The 24,996-nt window shown below is 45.1% G+C and overlaps 1 protein-coding gene across 4 annotated transcripts in view; it reads right to left on the reverse strand.

The window, feature by feature from the left end:
• The window catches only part of SLC14A1 (solute carrier family 14 member 1 (Kidd blood group)), a 142,623-nt gene that overhangs the window by 13,078 nt on the left and 104,549 nt on the right, over positions 1-24,996 (reverse strand). For 2 of the 4 annotated variants that reach the window (XM_088476570.1, XM_088476567.1), the window contains exons 2-6: positions 12,300-12,471; positions 10,762-10,951; positions 3,724-3,852; positions 2,099-2,291; positions 76-223 (exon numbers count right to left, since the gene is read on the reverse strand). In XM_088476570.1, coding sequence (XP_088332696.1) covers positions 76-223; positions 2,099-2,291; positions 3,724-3,852; positions 10,762-10,951; positions 12,300-12,450 — 811 coding nt within the window. In that variant the 5' untranslated portion in view covers positions 12,451-12,471. The other 2 variants (XM_088476568.1, XM_088476569.1) reach the window with 2 other exon arrangements.

Below are 24,996 nucleotides of genomic sequence, written 5' to 3' on the forward strand. Positions count from 1 at the left end.
GTTTTAACTTGACAGCCAAAGTGTAGGATGCGGATTTGATCACTATGCTATATGTAAAATTATTACAAAATGTACCTGCAATCATGCCCAAAGCTGATCCAATTCCTGCGTGCATACAAATAACTGGGGAAGAAATGAACAGCGCAGCCAAGAAAATTCCTCCAGTCCATGGGTTATCACAGCCATACACCTGACCAACACCAACTGGTACAGCCTTCAGCAACTGTAAGACAGATAGTAGAATATTTTTACATAACGGTCCATACAGGCTGTTACTACTCATTGTGTGCATTCTTTTGTATTAACCAAGTTGCTTTGCCACTATAAAATCATAGGTTTTTATTATGTAGGTTTTGCTGGTTTCTCCCAGGAAGTCAGCAGCACAGGTTTAGACAGTGTTATTTTTCTATATTTAGTCTAGGAGTAACTGCCGCCTGTAAAAACAGGCAATACTCACTTAAGGAATGTTGGAATATAGCAACAGGTAAAAGGCTAAGTATACTTGAGGATCTACCCTGGAAACACCCTAATGAGGTGCCATTTCGGTTGTGCCAGTGTACTCTATTGTAGAATCCTTTTCCTGTTAATAATCCTCTATGTTATGTTATGAAAATGTACATGTTATCTTCAAAGTAAAGTTTATCCCACCCTGTTCCTTGTGTATTGATACTTGAACATAGTAGCATATTCTGGAACCAGGCACAACAGACATACATTACAATCAAACTATCCGTGAAACCTGCAGAGTGCATGTGGGTAAATGCACAATGTTCCAAAGAAAGAGAATGGACTGCAGCTTAGATATTAAATTATTTGTGACTAAATTAAATAAGGACAATTTCCAGCAGTGGAAATTTAGAGATGCTTCTATCCAGAGGTGAGTTGTGGGAGGTTATCATTGCAGACAGAACAGAGGTGAATAACACAGAACAATATAAGACAGAAAGGCACGGACAACCTATAAACTTATGAATTACAGATATACATCTAATTTACATAAAATGTGAGATTACCTCAAATACGAGTTATATGTGGGATGCATTACAGAAGTTGTATGAACGATCCAATTTAAACAGTAATATGTTTTTACTGGGGGACTGTAACTACACCAAATGAAATGTGGTAATTAGTGCACTGCGTCAGGTAGACTACTCAGAAGTATGGTGAATGCCCTTGAAACAATTGCTGATGAGGAAATAACGCTAAAAAGTCTTATACTTGACAACATGGGAAGGGACACTGTAATAACCCTTAAAGTCATAATAAAGTCAGATATAAAGTCACACACTAAGGAAACGAGATCTTGTTTTAGATGCAAGAAACAAGGTCACCTGAATAAAGATTGATCAGTATGGAAAGATAGCAATACGGAACATTTCCAAAAGACAAAGCAGTTAGTTAAAACCACACTCATGACAGTACTACGAAGTGACAATGCTGAAGATGGAAATGATATCACAAATGAAGTAATTGGGCATGTTCTATTTCAATACAAATGGAAACAATAAATGGAAACAAATTCCTTGCACTACAACCAACCCTGGATACTCACTGAACATGGAGAAAAGATTACAAATTCAATATTAAGTGTAGCATAAGTAACACCAGACAAGCGGCCAAGGGATATTCATAGAGGGAATAATGAGATGTTTATTCCAGTTGTCAAACATATTACAATCAGCACTTTCCTTACAGCAGGAGCCACAAAGAAGGCCAAGAGAAGCCCTATCAGACTGAGCAAGGGTTAAACACAGAGGCAGAGCCCGGCTTGTAGGCTGGAATATAACTCCTTGTGATGACACTGCTGTGATTATCATGGCTAGCCAGTCACTCAGCTAGGGGGAGGTGGAGCTTGGCCTTAAGAGTCTTATGGCCTCATTTATGAGTGATAAAACTCCTTGTGTATGATAATAGTGCTCCAGCCAATCAGCTCCTGTCATCTGTTTGAAAAATTACAGTTGGGAGCTGATTGGCTGGATCACCATTTTTTCATACGCAGCAAGTTTTATCACTCGTTGTGCATGTAAAACTCATTGATAAATGAGCCCCTTAATGTGTCCGATGTGCAAGTATAAAAACTGTGCAGTGCTAAACCTACCTGCGTTACTTGGACATCTGACCAGGTGATGTTTGGAACAGCGTCTATAGGTTGGATATCCACAGTGGGAAAGAAGACATTGTAGGGGCCAGTAGCTGATATATGCAGACACACAGCAATGTTAAAAGGCAGCGTGAAAACCGGCAGGTCCCATTTACTGAATATGGAAGCCAACGCACTGGACAGGACCGGGCTGGAGAAAGACATTTACAGTACCAGTTAGAGCCATACAGTGACAGAGTTGCAATGACAGCTCTTTATTTTCCTAGACCAGAGTAAGATAAACATTCAGCAGGTTAACATTTCAATGAAAACAATGGAACCACTTCACAATGTAACCTTGAATATTCTACCTCACCATTATGTAAAATGCGTTCAATGCATCTTGTTGATGTTCTCCATATTCAGTACTTACAGTGCATACACACGGGACGATCGACTATGATAACGATATTGTTGTACGATCTAACAGGTGTGCTGGATGTTCGATATCGAACATCCAGCACACTATGTATCCACCAACGATGGCCAACGATCGTGGGTCCCTATAGTAACCTGGTCGATATTGTTATCGTCCATACGTGCCCGTGCATCGCAGGTTGTTGGCCACCTAAAATTGCACGATATGAACAATATGATCGATATCGTTATCGTTTATATCGTCTATTTTAATCGTACCGTGTGTACGCACCATTAGACTAGATAGCCTGTGTATGTCTACATGACGACAATTGGGATAACATGGTGTTAGAGGTGACCAATGAGATTATTAAGAAGGAGAGGCCATAGGCTTTTACAGCGGGGGAAGAACTTCTGCGACTTCTAAAGTAAATTATGTCACAATGAAGGAGATGGATTATAATGATACACATAATATTTTTTTTCTATTTATATGATAATTTCATTGTGGTGTTTATTTTATATATAATTTTTTTAATAAGAAAAGTTAAAGACCACAGCTGTACTGTACGAGAGGTTTATTTCTCTGTGGCAGTAAGAGGGGTGGGAAGGGTACGGGGGGGGCAATTTGTGGTACTTGGACCTCTGTGTACTGTATGTGTGTATTGTTTGCACTGTACAGTCTTGTAGTAATGAAGATAGAGGCGAGATGCAAAGTACTGTCAGGACACAAAAGGGCCCCATCTATCAAATAATATTTGTGGGATATCCCCCAAATATCTAGTTTCCCCTGAATTTATCTACGGAAAAACCACAGCAGGTATCTCCAAGATATATGCTGAAACCTCCCATTTTTGTTGGCAAAAGCCGTCCCCATAGACACTGTGGAGCTACTTACAGCGGATTACTTCAGATCGCACCCCGGTAACATCTGCTTGCACATATGCAGTGCTGGCGCGTGCGGGGGTGGGGGGCGGAATGAGGAAGTATAGCCATTGCATATCCTATCAAAGCCCCTGCTGCATTCCTGCGAATAAAGATTCCTTATTGCCGTGATAAGGAATCTTTAATATCGGGGGTACACCGCCAAATATGAATATATATGCCCCAAAGTATTGCTGAAATGTACTGCATCACTAAAAAGAGTCCAAATACCATGAAGACATCATAAAATCAAACAATAATACTGTAAAAACCAGTGAAATGTGGAAAGATACAGGACATACCAAGTCATCGACATGACCACCACAGGAAGCAGCAGCCACCAGTACCAGTCTCCTTTATCAGAAAACACAGCCATGAGAATGCCCACCAGAATCCCATTGTAGCCATGGAGCCCTGCGGCTATTGCCGATCTGCGGTTTAAAGGGGGACACGGATCAGATGTATCACAGTATTACCAAGTACTTATTGGAATGGAGTAGTAACATATTTAGGATAACATGATATCAAAGAAGAGAAAAGGAAATCATCTAAGAGTGCACTATGAACCAACAAATATTAAACTTTTATTATTATCTGTTTAAAATAATACGGTAACAAAATATTGGTGAAATATTAAAATATAGAAGTGTAAAGATCAAGAAACAGGGTATTACAATGATTATTAAACTGTGACAGCTGCTGTCTCAATTTTATGGTCCTGTTCACCTGCTACCATATACGCGCTATGTTGCTTATTTTATTCATATGAGGTTGTGCTGATTATGATTATATCACAGTCATATATAGTGGAGTATAAAGAGTATCAACTTGATTATATATATATATATATATATATATATATATTATATATACACGACCGGCTTAATCCACGGCACTCAACCATCTGGGGTGCCCTTGGTATGTGACCACACCATCTACATAAAAAATATCATACAAACTCGGCACTCACATGCTTTTCAAAGTGCAACTCCTTTGAACATAGGGAATGTTGGTTCCAAAATATTGCAATAATTTGTTAAGCTGACCACCGCTTCACGGTCATTCCCATCTGGCCAGTCCCTACACTGATTCTCAGATAAATATATCTTAGCAACAGGCTATATTTGCCTGTTATGCATTTACTGAACAGTAGAACTTTCACAGCCAGAGCCTTAACTAGACTTTTTGGTGCCCTGTACCAGAAAGAGCATTGGCGTCCCCCTCATTTTTCAAAGGGACATAATGCACCCAAGAAAGGGCCATGGCCTCATGGGAAAGGGCCAGGGAAGAGATAGGAGAGGCCAGGAGATGCTGGGGATGAAATAAGAGGAAGCTACAAGCAAGAATGATAATAAACAGAAATTTGACAGGCCCAAACAGCACCCCCTGCCCTGTGGTGCCCTGTGCGATGGCACCGGTTGCACTACCCTAGCTACGGCCCTGTTCAAAGCCTCAGCTGTTTTGGCTGGCTGGCCCGATAATCAGGAGATTTCAATCTCTCTCCTCACTCTGTCAGTATGTTAGTTATTCGCTGCAGTTAACTGTCTCCCTGCATAGTGGCATTTGTAATTGTCAGTAATTATAGCCGGGAGGTCAGGGTTATACACACAGATCTTAACGGCAGGCTGTGTCAGTGTGGTGAGCACACCCTGAATGGTCTTATACAGATGGAGCTAATAGCTAGTGAATAGCGGCATGGTGATTAGGAGATCTCTATCTGTCTCCTCACTCTGTCAGTGTATTTGTTGTTTATTGCAGTTAAGTTACAAATAATACATTGCATCACTATGTTCTCAATTATAGTAACATGATGTAGTGGATAGGGCATACTGTAGCAAACAATTTCAAGCACAAACAGGACTCATAGTGATAGCAGCAGCCGTGCGCAAGCCAACGGCCGTTTCACCATAAGCGTTTTCAAGGCTCCAACTCGAGTTGTCACTTTCTATGTCTTTTAACCCCCCTGCCTCTTTCCTATTCATTAAATAGCATAAATACTGTAATATAAATCAATGCCTATACGTATAGACATTGATTTATATTACAGTATGTATGCTATTTAATGAATAAGGTATTATTATTACAGAATTATATAGGATTTAATTATATTGGGGAGTTTTATATATTTTTATATTTATAATTTTTTGAACTAGTAATAGTTTAACACTAATTAGTATTTGTATTTCTATACTATTTGCACTTATACATATTAAAACCACCAGAAAAATTAACAAATTCAATTTTAAGATCTAAATAATTTGTTACAATTATAATATTTAGAATTTGTCGTTACTAATAACATTCTAATACTTTATTATTACTTAGAACTTTGTATTTATAAGAATTATAATCATAGGAAAACAGATGGTATAGATTATATATATATATATCAAGTTGATACTCTTTATACTCCACTATATATGACTGTGATATAATCATACCTCTTTATTTCAACCAACCTCAACCTTCTGGCAATAACAGAAACATGGCTCACACAATCAGACACTGTCTCCCCTGCTGCACTTTCACATGGTAACCTACACTTCTCACACACCTCCAGGCCTGGTAATTGTAAAGGAGGTGGGGTAGGAATATTACTCTCCCAATCTTTCACATTCACAGTTCTCCCACAGGTACCTTCGCTCACATTTACATCATTTGAAGTACATTCTATCAGGACTTTCACCCCTTTCTCTCTGCGAGTTGCTGCTATCACCCACCTGGGCCACCTCAACAATTTCTGGAACACTTTTCTGCCTGGCTCCCTCACTTTCTATCCTCAGACATCTCCACCATCATTATGGGTGATTTCAATATCCCCATTGACAGTACACAATCTCCTCATGCCTCCAAACTACTCTCTTTAACATCCTCTCTTGGCCTCTCCCAATGGACTGACTCCTCTACTCATCAGGAGGGCCACTGTCTTGATCTTGTATTCACCAGACTATGCTCAGTTTCTGATTTCACTAATGCTCCTTTCCCTCTCTCAGATCACAACCTTATCACCTGCACACTCTCCTCCATTACATCAACATCATTGAAATCAACCAAACCTAAACCCAAAACCCGTAGAAATATTAATGCCATTAACCTTCAACAACTATCTACCACTCTACAACAATAACTTTCACCAATTTCTACATTCACTTCTCCTGAGACTGCTGCATCACACCTAAACCAGATTCTAGAAAAAGCCCTCGATGAAGTAGCTCCAGCTACCCATCACACACCATGTAGAGTTAGACGTCAACCGTGGCATTCTAGCTCAACAAGGCATCTACAAAAACGCTCGCGTAAAGTTGAACGTCAGTGGCGAAAGTCTCATACTCCAAGTGACTTCCTCACATATAAGACTATCTACAACTCTTATCGTACTGCTCTGGACACTGCCAAACAAACATATTTCCAATCTCTAATCTCTGCTCAAGCTTCTAACCCCAAGCGACTTTTTAATACATTTAAACTGCTTCTTACCCCTCCATCACCCAAACCACCTGCTACTATCTGTGCACAAGATCTTGCTTCCTATTTTAGGGACAAGATTGATAAGATCCGAAATGAAATAGTAGGCTCTTCCTCAGCTAGTGACCTGCTCAATTCCCTACCTGAACCCTCTGGCACATTCACCTAATTTGATCTCACAAACGAAGATGAAGTAACTACACTCTTCTCATCCTCCTACTCTATTACCTCTCCTCTAGATCCTATACCCTCACAAATCAGTAAAGCTCTGTCTCCTGTGCTTATCCCAACCCTAACTAAAATCTGTAATCTCTCTCTCTCTACTGGCAACTTTCCATCACTGTTCAAGCACGCAGTGATTACTCCCATTCTGAAAAAACTAAATTCTGACCCTAGTACTCTCTCAAATTACCGTCCTATCTCCCAGCTCCCATGCCACTCCAAGCTACTTGAGAGACTTGTCTACACCCGCCTCACACACTTTCTTAACTCACACAACTTATTGGACCCACTTCAGTCCGGCTTTCGTTCCCAACACTCCACAGAGACAGCACTGACTAAGGTAGTAAATGATCTTGTCACTGCCAAGGCTAAAGGCCATTACTCACTACTAATTCTTCTAGATCTCTCTGCTGCTTTTGACACTGTTGACCACTCTCTTCTCATGCAAACACTACAATCCCTAGGTCTTAAGGACACAGCTCTTTCTTGGTTTTCTTCCTACCTATCTGTTCGCTCTTTTACTGTTCATTTTTCTGATTCTGCCTCCTCTTCGCTACCTCTATCAGTTGGAGTACCGCAAGGCTCTGTCTTAGGTCCTCTGCTATTCTCAATCTATACCACCTCTCTAGGCAAACTAATCAGCTCTTTTGGATTTCAGTACCATCTGTATGCAGATGATACTTAAATCTACCTATCTTCTCCAGATTTATCACCATCTGTATTGGTCCGTGTCACTGAATGTCTTTCTGCCATTTCATGTTGGATGTCATCTCGCCACCTGAAACTTAATATTTCTAAAACAGAATTAATTATATTTCCACCGGCCAATAACAGTTACCAACCTGATCTCTCTATCACTGTTGATACCTCGACCATCCACCCCGCCCCACAAGCTCGCTGCCTTGGTGTCATCCTTGACTCTGAACTGTCCTTTGTTCCCCACATTCAATGTCTCAAAATCATGTTACATACATTTAAAATACATATTCAAAATTCGACCATATCTCACACAAGACACTGCAAAAACTCTAATCCATGCACTTATTATTTCCCGCCTTGACTATTGCAATAGCCTCCTTACTGGTCTTCCCAAAAACAGGCTATCCCCATTACAATCCATTTTGAATGCAGCTGCAAGGCTTATCTTTCTTGCCAAAAGTTCATCGTCTGGTGCCCCGCTCTGTCAGTCCCTCCATTGGTTGCCGGTTTTCTACCGTATTCAATACAAAACACTTTCACTTACACATAAGACTATTAACCAAAACACACCAACATACATCTCTTCACTCATCTCAAAATATCTCCCAACCCGACCTCTCAGCTCAGCACAAGATCTGCGTCTCTCATCCCCATGCATTACTTGCTCCCATTCACGGTTACAGAACTTTCTTTGCGCTGCACCCACTCTATGGAATGAACTACCTCGCACAATAAGACTTTCGTCTAGTCTCCAATCCTTCAAGCGATCCCTGAAAACTCACCTCTTCAGGCAAGCTTATCAAATTCCAGAACCTCCCACATAACCTTCATAGCTTCCATATCTAATTACATCCCCTTTTTACAGTCCACACACAATCTCACACATAGTCTTCCTCTCACATCCTTATGACATTTGGTCGACATTCCTGTGTGACTGGATCATGCAGCCCACCAAGAAACTCTGCAGTCTTGCTGGACCAAAATGCAATATATAGCACCTATCCTTGTGTATCAATGCCTATTTCCCTATAGATTGTAAGCTTGTGAGCAGGGCCTTCCTACCTATATATCTGTCTGTTATTACCCAGTTTTGTTCTATTAATGTTTACAATTGTAAAGCGCAACAGAACATGCTGCGCTATATTTATTTATTTATTTACAGTTTCTTATATAGCGCAGCATATTCCGTTGCGCTTTACAATTGTCAACATTAAAGAGAACAAAACTGGGTAATAACAGACAGATATATAGGTAGGAAGGCCCTGCTCGCAAGCTTACAATCTATATAAGAAACTGTTAATAAATAATAAATAAATAATTAGCACAACCTCATATGAATAAAATAAGCAACATAGCGTATATGATAGGGGGTGAACAGGACCATAAAATTGAGACAGCAGCTGTCATAGTTTAATAATCATTGTAATACCCTGTTTCTTGATCTTTACACTTCTATATTTTAATATTTCACCAATATTTTGTTACCGTATTATTTTAAACACATAATAAAAGTATAAGTTTTAATATTTGTTGGTTCAGAGTGCACTCTATTACATGCTTTCCTTTTCTCTTCTTTGATATCATTTGGTCACAGACTTAAAGCATTAGAGTATCACCATATATCCATATCTACACTACTGGGACAAATAAGTCCAAGAGTATGCAATATATGATATAAGGATATAGAACCCATTATTATTGGATCATTAAAGTTACAAGTTCTTTGAACACTGGTGTGGGTATGCTTTCGATATAAATTATATTTAGGATAACGTTTGCAGTTATCTCGCAAGTTTGTGATTACAATTTTGTTCAGTTTTGTTCATTAAAACCAAGAATGAAATAAAAGACAATTTGCAAGTTGCAAGAATTATTTCATCCCATAATCAGTTAATCCTTACATAGCTTATAAAATAGGTATTGGGGAACCCTCAAGGCCTAGAATCACTAAGAGTTATGGGAAATTATCAACAGTCTTCAAACGGGCTCTCAAGACCCACTACTTCTTCATCATAGCCTTCCAGCTCTCATCCTAACCGCTGCTCCTTCCTCCCTGTCTACCCCATCTGTGTCACCCATGTTTGTCTGCCCCTCCCCTTTAGAATGTAAGCTCTCACGAGCAGGGCCCTTCACCCTCTTGTGCTTCTCCTTACTTATACTTTCATCTATCCCTTACTCCCCACAAGGGCACCTAACACCTGGTTGCTGATGCCCTGCTGCTTATTCTGAGTGTCATGATCGCTAATGCAGCAATGTGTATAACCCATGTCCTTGTCCTGCCCTGTATTGTACTGTAAGTCACTGATTTCTTTTTCACTTATTTGTTTATGTACTTTGTAAGGCGCTGCGGAACACGTAGCGCCATATAAATTATAATAATAAAACTAAATAAACTGAAATTAAACTTTCCTTATAGGCAGATTTTGTGAGTTGGTTGTTCAGGTATCATCATTTTCAGTACATAGAATAAAATTAATCCAAATAATATAATACCAAAACAAAAGAGCATAGAGTAGCCTTTGCACACGTGTTGCCCGATGACTGCGCACGAGCAGTAGCGCGACTGGCCTGAGATCCAGGAAGTAAGGCGATTGCAATAGCAATCAATCACTTTACTTCCTATACATAGCAGGGACGGGGTCCTATGGGAGCTCCTGTCCCTGCATGGGAGTATTGGTACATTTTTATTGCCGTGATAAGAAATTATAATTATCAGGTCTGAACCATCAGGTTAATAATAAATATGCCACATATAGGTAACGCAGTATGTGGTCCTAATGTGATCAATCTAAAGAACCAGTGACACAGGCTGCAAGCTCATGAATATTAGGACACTCCACAAAACGGTTGCGTCCAGAGTGTAGATGACCGGTACTAAGGAGTTGCCCAGCCAAGGACTCGCTCATGTTATCTATGCATCCTTTTGTTATGTAACAATGACCTTTGTATAATACCTGTCCTGGCAGAGAAGCAGAGCGGTCAGCGTAGACACTGCAGTCCCCAGGCAGCCCGTAAGCGCCCACCATGGGTTTTGAAGGAGGATTCCAGCAATGATTATAATTCCGCTGATGGGATTGTTGACAAACATGACCTGGGATGTTCCACGTAAAAACCAGTCAATGAACTGGAACGGGATGGGTTTATCTGCAATGAAAGAACATATGTCATGATACTAGCCATTACCGATAGGATAGTTTGTGCAATGTGTATAGGTTACAGTGGCCCTGTATTACTATTTCTTTATATATGCTAGTAAGACATGACATCAGTTTATAATGAGTGCATTATGTACTCTACTCACGATTATTAGCATGGGGGTATATTTACTAAAGTGCAGGTCTTTAGAAGTGGAGATGTTGCTCATAGCAACCAATCAGATTCTAGCTATTATCTTCTAGAAGGTGCTAGATAAATGTTAAGTAGAATCTGATTGGGCAACATCTCCAATTCTCAATAACCCACACTTTAGTAAACATACCTCAAATAGGGGTATTCAATATGGAGCGAAAACACGGTTTCTACGATGTTTTCGCTCGCCGCTTTTACTTTTACACCGTATTCAATTTGAAAACTTTTCGCCGGTGCGAAAAGTATATTGCATTCGACCCTGCGGAAAAGTATCACCAAGGAATGGGTGGCGAAAAAAAGTGCAGAATTGGGGTTTTGGGGTGCAACATTTCGGAAACCACCCTGTAACCTTCAGACAGTCCCCTAAAGGTAAACTGTGTCAACATTTTTTTAAAAAAATACCTCAGAAGACCCCCAAAAAAGCACTTTTATTTTATGGGTGAAACAAAAAATTTGCGGGTACAAAGTTAAAAACTAGCGAACTACAATCTAGGGGGGTCCCCAAGTATGCCCCAGGTGTTTTTTTCATTGCAGGTGTTTGCGGCAGGTGGATTTTTCACGTTTTTTAAAACTTCACTTTAAAAACTTTTAAATACGCTCACTCCCATTTTCAAGTACCCAAAGTTTGCTGGGACTACTTATTTTCTGCAAAAATAACTTCTAAATACTATTCTTCACCACCTTCCCAAATCCCCAAAATAGCAGCTATTGAGCCCGTTTAAAGACCCCAAAAACCTTCAGCAGGGATAATCGGGGGTATCCAGGGTGATCCTCCATGTCAGAGCATCTTTTTGGGGGTGTTAGGGTGATTTCCCCAAAAAACAGCGAAGTTTTCACTGATTTCACTTTCGCCGGGTGCCGTTTTCATATTGAATACGGGTATAAGCGGGGGCACGCGCGATACTTTTTCGCCAGCAAAAAGTCCGATGTGCGGTGAAAACTTTGACGGCGAGGTTAAAAGTTTCATATTGAATACCCCTCAAAGTCTCAGTTACGTCACTGTTACCAAATGATCTTCTAGGCTGGATTCTCATTAATATTACCAACAAAATAAACCAATATTCCTGAAATAATACATGAGCAGACCTGGCAGCTTCCGCCAGCTTGCAGGTGCCCTATAGCAGATTAGCCCCCCTCCCTTTACCTTTTAGCCAGTCTCCAAATTCCTTCATCTCTCCCGATATGTAATGGACCGCCGTGCACAGTATCCCAGCACTACCGGCACAGCGACCTGGACTCTCCTCGGGCTTCTTCTCTTCCGTTTCGGACATATTAATAGGAATTTGACTCTCCATGGTTTGTACTTTTATGTATTGCTGGAAAAGAAACAGTGGATATTGGGCTTTAAAAACAACTGCAGCCTATACATGACAATTACCTGCAAAGGATCAACATTTTCATGACTGTCCTTCCAAACATTGTCTTCGTTGTGTATGTGGATTATGTTGGGCATGTTTAGCAGGCAGAATTTGTCCTTCGTTGTTTCCCAGTCCCAGCTCTACCTCAGCCCCCAGATAACAGGAGGAATTCACCAGCTCTATTCAAGCTACAGAGTCCACAAACGACATTTACAAATGTATAGCGGAAGGCGAAGTACAACCTAACGACTGTACTGCCGGAGCGTCGCACTGCTGGGAATGGGCTGCTCCTCCGAGCACTACAGTGGAGTTTCGCTGCAATCTTCCATCTTTACAATCGGCAGCACCAGTCATAAAAACATCCAGACAAGTGACATCTGTGACCGGTCTCGTGCTCTAAGCCTCTTTGAATCTGGCTGCATGATCTGTGCTGGGCGACTGTAGATAAGGCACAGTATTAGCAATAACTTGACTAACTGCAGTATGACCCTTACATATTACATTGATATGTTATTCCTTCAATGACGGATTTTACCTAGGGGCTGCAGCCCCCCCCCCCCCCAGTAAAATACGCCACTTCAGTGGGCCAGTTGCAGTCCGTGATTGCACTGCCTACACTGTGACTGGAGGAGTTTGTTTCCCATTGGGTGCACCACCTGCCAGTCACGTACAGGACAGGTAGCCCCAGGGAGAGGTGTCTCCTCCCCCTGGGACTGCCAGTCCGGGCTGCAATTAGCAGAGAGAGGCTTCTAGTGGAAGCTGCTGCTATGCCTTTCGGACAGCCCTAAAGGGCTTCTCGGGACTGCAACTAATCCAGTCCCCAGAAGCCGGTGTTGTGCGCAGGTCCCAACACCTGCCAGATTAATTGGCCAGGCACCGGGACCCAGCTATCCATGGCCAGACCAGCAGCTGCCCCCTCAGGTAAGAGGGCAGGAGCCGGGTTCATGCTACTTCCAAGTTGGCAGAAGGACCTCTGATGTCACAACCATGTGACCGCTACGGCAGGGCCGGTCAACCACCACTTTTACTATCCACGTTGGCATAGAGAATATAAACCTGTGGCGAGCAAATAAAGCACATGAGGGTACACTTTCGGCCCCCTGTTCTTAACCTCGCTCCTCCCCATTGCCCCCAGTCACATGGTTGTGATGTGAGAGGTCCTGTAAACCACTTCACTATTGCTCAGTGATAAGGGGAGAGAGAGGAAGAGAGAGAGGGAGAGGGGGAGGGATAGGGAGAGAAAATAGTAGGAGTGGCTGGGAAAGCCAAGCTGAAAGTCCTTTTTGTTTGTTTTCTGTGCCTTCCTTTTGGATGGGAAGTCGCATCCTGGTTTCGGCCCTCAGATTTGATTTAAGGGAGCAGAGCTGGATATGGGGACTGCTCACAGGGCTGATGAGTCTTAAGGTGCGTATCCACTAGCAGACTGTGAAACGATTGAACGATTTCGACATTGTAGTCGTTTCACAGTCTGTGCTGTGCCTACACTGAACGATCAGTCATACAGCGTAGGCACCCTCCCTCATCCCCGAACATGGCCAATCTATCGTTATCGGCAGATTGACCAGCATGTTCGGTGCGATGATAGATGTCAAAAACGACCAGCAGGAGCGCGCATCACTGGATGTTTTTGACATTAAGCTGCCCGATTTGTGCCCGATTAACAAGGGATTGAACGATAACGATGTAGTTATCGTTCAATCGCTCTGTTTAATTGGGTAGTGGATACCCGCCTTTACACATAGAAAGAGTAATACAGGTCCCAAATAGGAATCAGAGACTTGTGCTAGTACAGTGAAAGTGTTTCTAGTATTTAAGTGAAATATTGCCCTCATATTAATATAAAGAGACATAAAAGTACAAATCTAATGAGGACACCAGACAGCGATGCTCCAAATAAATATATGGAAACTGTTCACCCTTTAGAGAGGAGATTAACAGTATTGAGATAAAGGAGAACTAAGATCATAAATCAATCAGAGCCTATCCTACCCTTATTAGTTACTCCAGAGAGGAGTTTGTACAGGAAGACTAGCCTCATGATAAAACTCATTGTGTATCATTAATGGTGCTCCAGCCAATCAGCTCCTGTCATCGGTTTGAATAATTATTGTTACTCTTCTCTCCCCCGTCGGTGCGTCTACGTATGCGTGACACAAAGTCACACATGCGCAAAGCCGCCAGGGAGGCAGCGAAGAGGCGGCGGAGAGATCCCTCTTTGCATCCCCATGACTCTTCTTCATTGGAAGGATCGGGGATCCGAGAACAAGTGCCATCTGAAGATGACACTTATTCTCGCAAGCAAGCAAACGACGAAAACTGATTGTTACCTGTGGGCGGTTTAAAACGTTAGCAGCAGTCTCACGGGCGTCAGACCATAGCACATACAAGGGGTTGGGTATGAAAAACTGGCAGTCGGGGGGGGGGCAGCTGTCAAAATACAGACAGCGGCATCCCGATGCTCAGTATCCCGACAAGGGTCCGTAAGTATGCTAACCCTCCCCCCTTCTTCCCCTAACCCGCTGTTCCTGCATCCTAACTCTAACCCTCCCCCGCACCCTAAGCCTCCCCGTTAATGCCTAAACTTCTCTCCCTTGGTGCCTCAACCTAACCCTCTCCCCTTAGTGTGGTTGGTCAAACCTAGAAACACTGACGAAAATTAACATAGGATTGGTGTCGGCTCCTTAGCGATCTGGCCAGGGGGTGGTCTGCAGTGCATATTATCGTTCTCCTCCCTTGGCGGGGCTTAATGTCATCAGCTGCGAGGGGCGTGGCTTAAGCCCGGAGCTGCTGCTAGGCGAGCAGACAGGTTGGCTTTTAGGGGCTGCATTAGCTGTGAGCCGGTAACTTCCAAATTCCGGAAAAATGGGCAAAAAGGGTCATTCAGGCAAATTGCTTAAATCAAATGGTTTTATCCAACTTGTCTGAACGACCGTTTTCATCCATTTTACGGTGTTGGGGAGCAAAGGGCAGATTGTCATTACCAGATTTTAATTCCAACCAGACAACTAGTGTGTGTGGCCTGCTTAACAGACTGAGGACCTCATTCAGACCCGGACACTATTTGCGGACGCTCGTTCTAAAAAAGGGGCCGGATATTTAAATTGAGCGCTCGGTCTTTGCGGTCTGTTGACGCCTCTATGTCTGAGCGAGCGTACGAAAAATGCGCTCGCTATTTTGTAAAGACGCCCCTTTGCCGTTCGCATCATACATCATCTCCGCTATTTATTTGATTAATCGGGAACATCGTAAGGCACTGCGCGCAGTGCTTGTGGTAGGGTTTTCTTCCAGCTATCACTGAGAGCAGTTAAGGCTAAAATACAACCAAGTGACGTGGTCGATGACGCTGCTTTGTTAATTATGCACACCCATTAAACGCCGTTTTGACAGTTTGGCACTCCTGCGTTCGGATCTCCACTCCCCCGTTTTCAAGCACCTTCCCCTGTTACCACCCACAAACGCCTCATTCTGTCACTCAAATTAGCAGCCCCTCGCTGTTTTACGAGCGCACGATTTCCGACCGCAATGACTGGTTGGCACATACGCATTACGACTAGAGATGAGCTGTTCGGATTCTGTGGAATGCGAACCGCTCCGAACATTGGGGATCCGAGTCCACCCGAACCCTGTTCGGGTGTTCACCGCCTGACTCGGATCCCCGTTCGGGGCCGAACGGCGGCCGCCTGATGTCGGATTCTCACTAGAGAATCCGACATCAGGTCTCCTCGCGTGTAGGGCAGAGCGCAGTGATAGCGCTCTGCCCTACACAGACACAGACACACAGCCGCCAGCGGCAGCTGTGTGTTTGTTACAGCAGCCAATGAGAGTCACACAGACTCTCATTGGCTGCTGCACGGAGGGAGCCGGCTGGCGCTCACACATGAGCTCCGTCTTCCGGCTCCCTCCTCAGCGTGTGACAGAGCGGACGGCGCGGGAGCGGGGATACAGGTAAGTTTTTATTTTTTATTTTTTTATTTGTGCAAGGGCCGGGGGCACTACTGAGGGGGGGGTCTGCACTACTGGGGGGGGCTATACTACTGGGGGGGTCTGCACTACTGGGGGGGGTCTGCTACTGGGGGGGTTATACTACTGGGGGGGCCATACTACAGAGGGGCCTGCTACTGGGGGGGGGTCTGCTACTGGGGTGGCCATACTACTGGGGGGGATCTGCACTACTGGGGGGGGTCTGCTACTGGGGGGGCTATACTACTGGGGGGCCATACTACAGAGGGGCCTGCTACTGGGGGGGGCTATACTACTGGGGGGGTCTGCACTACTGGAGGGGGTCTGCTACTGGGGGGGGCTATACTACTGGCGGGGCCATACTACAGAGGGGCCTGCTACTGGGGGGGGGTCTGCTACTGGGGGGGCCATACTACTGGGGGGATCTGCACTACTGGGGGGGGTCTGCTACTGGGGGGGCTATACTACAGAGGGGCCTGCTACTGGGGGGGTTATACTACTGGGGGGGTCTGCACTACTGGGGGGGTCTGCACTACTGGGGGGGGCTATACTACAGAGGGGCCTGCTACTGGGGGGGCTATACTACTGGGGGGGTCTGCTACTGGGGGGGCCATACTACTGAGGGGCCTGCTACTGGGGGGGGCCATACTACTGGGGGGGCTTACTACTACTGGGGGGGGGCTGCTACTGGGGCAGCCTACTACAGGGGGGGCCATACTACGGGGGGGCCCATACTACAGGGGGGGCTACTACTGGGGCAGCCTACTACTGGGGGGGCCTGCTACTGGGGGGGCCATACTACTGGGGGGGCCATACTACTGGGGGGGCCATACTACTGGGGGGGCCTGCTAATGGGGGGGCCTGCTAATGGGGGGCATGCTAATGGGGGGCATACTACTGGGGGGGCCTGCTAATGGGGGGCATTCTACTGGGGTCACTGCATAGTGGACCCTACTACTAAGGGGACTGCATAGGGGGCACCACTGCTGGGGGACATTGTGTAAGGGACACCGCTACTGTGGGCATTGTGTAAAAGGGTCACTACTGTGGGCATTGTGTAAAAGGGGCACTACTGTGTGTCGTAACATAAATAAGAGACACTACTTTATGGTGTAATGTGAATCAGGCCCTATGTGCGGTGTAATGCTAATAAGATTGTGCACTGTGACTCCTAGGGCCGCAGCCCACTTTGTAAACAAGTACTGTGACTCTGCTGGCCGTACCCCACTGGGTGGGTGCACTACTTTTCATTTCTGCCACTGCTGTGTGGCAATGTGTCATAGATGTGCTTTATACTGTGGTGTCTGTGTCGTTGTGCCGCTGCTTTGTCGCTTAGTAACCAGTCAGCTCACTGCAACCTTTGGCCAATAATGTTGAAAACAATATTATAAGCTGTGATATGGTCTAAATTGACTGGAAATTAATGTTATTGAGGTTAATAATACTCTAGGAAGAAAAAAAGACCAATTTATGTGATTTTAGCTTTTTTTGTCAATTTTTGTAAAAAAATCCAAATCCAAATCCAAAGCCAGTCACCGCAGTTTGGCAAATCCAAATCCAAAGTCGGACGACGAATTAGAACAAAATCCAAATCCGGCAAAAATGGTCCGGCGCACATCCCTAATTACGACCCATAGGCATGCGCAGTTGTGCGGACATCGCACGGAGCGAACGAGCAGCCGCTTACGAGCGGCTCTGAATCAGGCCCTGACCTCATTAGATCAATTCAAGTTTTTTTTCTTCCTTGCAAATTTAGACAATTCCGTGTCATCAGGAGGTCAGGCCATTATTGACTGAGAGATGAAATATTCAACTAGCTGGAGAGGAGATCAGTAAAGCTCTGTGTATTTACCCAATAAGCCATCTTTGCCCTTTTGCATGGCGTTACATATTTTGAAAACATTCCACAATGAAATATACAGATAAGTACAGTACATGCCATGTAACGCTCATTGTACAGACTTCACCGTCTTATTGTAGGTTTTTGCCGCACGTAAATCATTACTTGTCCTTCATATTGCATCGAAAGATTCTGAGTTTTTAGAAATTGGGGATGTTGCCCATAGCAACCAATCAGATTCTAGCTATTATCTTTAGAAGGTGTTAGATAAATGTTATGTAGAATCTGATTGGTTGCTATGGGCAACATCTATATTTCTAAAAACTCAGAATCATACTCACACACATACTTCTGCCTGCGCCCCCTTTTTGTACTCATTTAGCCCCTCAGGTGAAAATGACTTTGCACAGGTGGAGTGGTGGATACGTATTGTGTTTAAAAAAAAAAAAATTATATATATATTTATTTTTAAACACAAAACTTTTCCGCCACTCCACCTGTGCAAAGTCATTTTCACCTGGGGGGCTAAATGAGTACAGTGGGGGGGGGGGGGGGGGCGCATGCAGAAGTTTTGCCTAGGAAGTCTAGCACCGGCCCTGGTGACGTGGCAGTTAGGAGCAGATTGGCTGGTACCTTAGTTATCACCGTTCACTTTATCTCCTAATACAGCTTAGTAAATAGACCCCTTAGACAGTTATTACCTACTTTTGTGGAAATTAAGTATCAGGGCCGTTCATTATAAAGGTAACAGGAGATATAACAGGTATCTCTGCTTACCTTTCAGTCCCAATATGACCCGCTATCCCCATACTATAGGATGAAATTAATCAAACTACGAAAATAGTGCACTTTCGGAACTGGGCAGCGGGAACCTACAGTCATACATGCCAACACTCCCGCATCTGCGGGAGTCTCCCGTTTTACCCACCAGTCTCCCGCTGCCCCGCAAAGCCCTCCCAATCCCCCGGAATCCCTGAGCACCGTCTTAAATCCAGACCGCGCATGCGCGATCCCAGCGTCGGTGGGGGCGGAGCTTGGCGCGCCCATGCAAAATAGGTCGACCACGCACCGCAGGTCCGTAGGCAGCGCTGGCCGTCAAACCAGCTGTGCCTGTGGGTGGCCCAAATAAGGCAGCAGTGATTCTTCTGTGGCAGCAGCGGCGGCGGATGCCTCCCCCTCTCCCCCCTGCGCGTTTGGAGCCTATGGAGTGAGACGTGCGGGCGGATCCCTCTCTCTCTCTCACCTGCATGTTTGGAGCCTAGAGAGTAAGACATGGAGGAGGAGTGATGGGGGAGCTGGCTGGGTGCGGAGATAAGCTCGTCTGATGGGAAGATTCCTGTGCAGTGGCGGCTTGGTCCTGGAGCTCAGTGGAGTGGCTGGAGGAAGACAAGTGCATGGTCCCAAGGTGAGCGTTTTTGATTTCACCCCAGCAGCTCCATGGCACTGTCCTGTATGTGTGTGTGGTGATGGGGGCTGGCACTAACCCCTGTGTATGTGGGTGTGGGGTAAGGGGGGCTGGCACTAACCCGTGTGTGTGTGTGTGTGGGGGGTAAGGTGGTCTGGCACTAACCCCTGTGTGTGTGTGTGTGGTGAGGGGGGCTGGCACTAACCCCTGTGTGTATGTGTGTGTATGGGGTGAGGGGGGCTGGCACTGACCCCTGTGTGTGTGTGGTGAGGGGGGATGGCACTAACCCGTGTGTGTGTGTGTGTGTGAGGTGGGGCTGGCACTGACCCGTGTGTGTGGGGTAAGGGGGGCTGGCCCTAACCCCTGTGTGTGTGAGGTGAGGGAGGCTGGCAATAACCCCTGTGTATGTGTGTGTCTGGGGTGTGGGGGGCTGACACTGACCCCTATGTATGTGTGTGTGGTGAGGGGGGGGGGTGGCACTAACCCCTGTGTGTGTGGGGTGGGGCTGGCACTGACCCCTGTGTGGGTGTGTGTGGGGTAAGAGGGGCTGACACTAACCCCTGTGTGTGTGTGTGGGGTGAGGGGGGCTGGCACTTTCCCCTGTGTATGTGTGTGTGTGTGGGGGGTGAGGGGCTGGCACTAACCCCTTTGTATGTGTGTGTGGGGGGGATGGTGACTGGCACTGACCCGTGTTTGTGTCCTGTGTGTGCGTAGGATGGCACAGATCCCTGTGTGCCCAAACAGTGGAGGTTATACAAAAAAAAAACTTTGTTAGAAGACTCATTTTGGTTGAGGCAATGATCACATAAATTATGGATAATTTGTGACTGCACATGCCACCCATACACAAACCCACCCTGCCAGCGTGCTGCACTTAGTAATTTTGTTTCCACTTGCCACCACAGGACACCACACTGGGTGACAATAGACACACCCTTTGGGCGGAGCATGACATGTCGTGCCCTCAGCGGTGTGCCGTGCGAACTCTCATGCCATCTAGAATCTCCCTGAAACTAGTTTCCAAAAGTAGGCAAGTATGCCTACAGTACAGTACAGTATCTTCAGATGGAGGCGATTTCCAGAACCCATCTCAATGCAATTAAAAATGAGGAGAGAACTGCCGCAGTCTTCCCCACCAGATACAGCCAGAGGATGCTTGAAATTTGCTGATATCACCCAAAAACTGGAGTTTTCCGGGGAAAATATCTTGTGCATTTCTTTTGATAAATAAGCGCCATATTTTTTCAAATATTGACGGCCTTAAAGAAGTGTAGGAGGATGCACGTGACCTGCACCCCTGTAATGTATTACCACAGCATTCGTTTTAATTATAGGTTCCTCCATTCGTACTGTATCAGTTTGCATTCTTTATGTATAGCACCATCATGTACAGTATATTATGTACAGTATATTGACAACACAAATATTTGACAACACAAAGCTCCTATGTGAAGCTTTACCAACTTCGAATGACAATTCCCAGTTTAAAAAAAGTTTTCGCTTACTGGTGCTAATTTTCAAAAGTAATTTTTCCCTTTTTTAAACAAACACCAGTTTAGTAACACCGAACAGTTAGTCTGCCCCGCGACAGCGGTAACCAACAAACTTACAGATTCAGTACCTAAGAGCCCGGGGACTCACCAGACCTCTGGCTACAGTAACACAAGCAGATGTCATTTCTGACCAGTCTGGATCGGGTGACCTTGTACAGTGTATTCCGGCACCGAGTAGTAGCATACAGTTTTTCAGTGGTACATTCTGCCTAATCTCTCCATCCCCAGGCGGCCTGGAGAGTTGCCAGTGACTTCTGCTAAGTCATTACATAAACAGTATATATGGCCATCATATTCAACCTACATAAGAAAGTATTATCAATACAGTCTGTAGCCACTGCTGGTATTCTGCATAGGTCACTTGCTCTGTTACTTCTGCAGGATTTCCAAGTACAGAAAAAAAAAAAACCATCAATGTTTTGAAACCATCCTAAAATACACTTTCTGGAACGCTCAGCCCTTTTGTTGCGTCTAATAGGAAGTTACTGGCAATCCCCTCTAAAGCCTCTGATACAGTCTCATGGCTTCTATCAAGTTAGTTACTCGTTATATTTACGCGGAGACTGTGCAAGGCTGTCTTATGTGTCCCTGCTGGAGTTCAGATATAAAAAATAGTGTAATAAAAATAAACTAAAAAAAAACAAAACCCAATAACTTTTTTATGGGTTTACTCTGTGTTTGGCATCTGGAACTTGGACTGTTAGAAACATGGAACTGCTAATAAGTACTCACAATAATACTAGTTCTTGTATATATGTTATATTAGAGGACAAAACAGTCAGTGACCTAGGCTACAGGTGGTAACGATGGCCTGAAGCATGGGCTCTTTCCAAGCTGAATTTCACATCACACCAGGGCAGGATAATACTCGGCAGCACGTGGACAGATTGCATTCTCACCAAACTGTGATGTTATTAGGTCACCTCCTGGCTCCACCAATCTGCGGCCAGAGATTTGGGAACCTGTGGTGTATTTGCAGACTAAAGTGTCCTTGCAACATGCTATATAGACCCCCTGCTGCTCAGGTGTCAGCTCAACCTCACCATTAATTGCTTCCCTCTGTTCAGGTGGTTTAGTCTATTTGCTCAGAAAAAAGGTTCATAATACAAAACTCATTATGAATAAAACAACATAGGGCCTGACTCTGGGCCTCATTCAGACCCAAGCGGGTCGATGTTGCCCTAGTGCGCATGCGCACGACGGAGGGAGCTCCGTCGTGCGCATGCGCGAGACCCGAATAGCGACGGCCAAGCCATCACTATGGGTCTCGCACCAAAGGGGCGTGCTGTCGATAGTGAGTGACAGCATGCCCCCTTTGGTGGGCGTGCCGGGGGCGTTGCTGCCCAGACGGAGGCGTTCCCATGGACGTCTGGGCAGTGGGGCCGGCCCCACTGACATCACTAGTGATGTCAGTGGGAGTGTTTTTGGCTCTGATAGAGCCAAAAGCACTCCGGGCTTACTGCAGACGAGACCCTACCGCAAGGGTCTCGTCGCAAGCCCGATGGTCGCGATGGTCTTGACCATCGTGACCATCTTTTTGGCCTCTCGCATAAGTTGTGGGTGGTCACCCACAGCTATGCGAGCGGCCAGGAGGCCGCTCCAATAATAGGTAGGACGGCCCTGATTCAGAGCAGGCGCTCTTGTCAGAGCATCTGGCTCTGAATCAGGCCCTCAGTACGGATCGCTATTGTGAACGCACGCAGTCTCACTGCGAAGATATGCTAATGTCTGCGATTGCAATGCCATATGCAGCATAACATAAGGACACTCACCTAACCTTACACACATCCATAATACTTAGCAAGACTGCAAAACCTTCGGTAACATCGAGTACCATCGCAGCCTCAAGCTCTAACCTTACACACATCCATAATACTTAGCAAGCCTGCGAAACCATTGGTAACATGGAGTACCATCGCAGCCTCACGCACACTCTGACCTTACTCAGGAATTGCTAACCTCATCGCATGCAGTGAAAGCCCAAGCTGTATATGGCATCGCAATTCCTAATTCATGCACCCCCTGTAACGGCGTTCAAACGCACCGGCACGCCTGCGTTTCGCCGACCAATACCCTCGTCACCTCCCCCAAACGGTGCTTCCTGTCAATCACTCTGCGATGGGTCTGCGTAGTCACTGCGATGCTTACGCCAGAACTCAACAATCGGCCGATCGTGTGCGTAATCGCAGTTGCGATCGCTGCTGAATCAGGCCCATAGTTAGAACTGTGATGTTTTGGAAAGTAATCAGTGGTAAACTGCACTTCATAATAATTATGGATGCTGGGGCTGATTCAAAAGCCGTACGCTAATGGCACTGCAGCTACGAATCTGTACGCAACTGCTGCGTTAAAATATGCAAATGCCGTAGACGCCGGGATTTGTATAGAACCACCCACTAGCGGCTTCCCAAATCCAAGCGACTGCGTACAAAGGCGCACCATCGGTCACAGAGCAGTTTATCATTGGCCTTCTTATTCTTAGTAACCCTATAGGCACGCAGAATGGCCGCGTGTACTGAGCCATTTTTACTGCATATGAGATCGCAGACACATCCTGTGACACCCCCACAAAACTGTCGCAACTCTCCAGTGTTTTTTACTCCCCCGTAACCTCCCCCAAATGCTCCCTGGCTATCAATCACACTGCGAATAAATCCTCACCGCGAGCGACATCAGTAATGTACCTTGATGTGTGCGCGGCGCAAATTAGACGCATGCGCAGGTCACCGATAATTGCTCAACTGTGTAAATATCAACACAGCGCAATCAGGCCCAGTGACTGAACCCTCCCAAATTCTTTTATTGGGCCTGATTACGCAATGAGAAGGGAGGGTTCAATATGCCAAACTCACATACCCTTAATGTCAGCTAGTACCTTTTAGCACCTACTAGTACCTATTAGTACCTATTAGTTCCTACTAGCACCACATAGTTTGGTGGTCGCTGAGACTTTATTCAAATGTTGCTACAAAGCCCTTCCCTGGTGCACATCTGTGCATAGGGGACGCCCGCTATCAGCATCTGTAGACGCAGTAATACCGATTGCTGCGTCCTTAGATGCTACCATAAGTCGCACTATCGAAACTATGACAGGTGCAGCTTCTCAGTCCTAGTATGGTCTCCTGTATGAGCAGCTGAGCGTCTGTGTACGCAAATACTTTTGCCGATACACCATCAAAACTCCCATAGCATGTCCATAAGACGGACCACCTATGCACGTGCGCTAAAACACCTCCCTGTCACCGCCTGGGAACGCCCACTACATTTTCAATACACTTTTCTGTGTGCACATCTGAAATTGCAACTGCGACTCTGTACGGACACAATCGGGACGCATGCCCGGTACGACTTAGACACATGCAGTGGGGGAAAATCACTCTACTGCACCTGACATTAGCTGCGGGTATATGTATGAATCACGCCCTGTCAGGTTGATGTATCAAGCAGTGAAAAGCATGGAGAAATGGACCAGGGGAGAAGTTGCCCATAGCAACCAATCAGCTTTGATGTAGTATTTACCAAGTACAGTCTATACAATAATAGGTAGGAGCTGATTGGTTGCTATGGGCAACTGCTCCACTGGTCCACTTCACCACGCTTTTCACTAAGGATGTGCGCAGACCCCTGTGTTTTGGTTTTGGTTTTGCATCTCCCTCGTGTTTTGGATCTGGATTTGGTTTTGCCCATACCGCCTTTGCGTGTCTGGTTTTGGTTTTGGATCTCTA

Source organism: Taudactylus pleione, unplaced genomic scaffold (genome assembly GCF_031769625.1).
Source record: "Taudactylus pleione unplaced genomic scaffold, aTauple2 ptg000189l, whole genome shotgun sequence".
In the NCBI taxonomy this organism is placed as follows: Eukaryota; Metazoa; Chordata; class Amphibia; order Anura; family Myobatrachidae; genus Taudactylus; species Taudactylus pleione.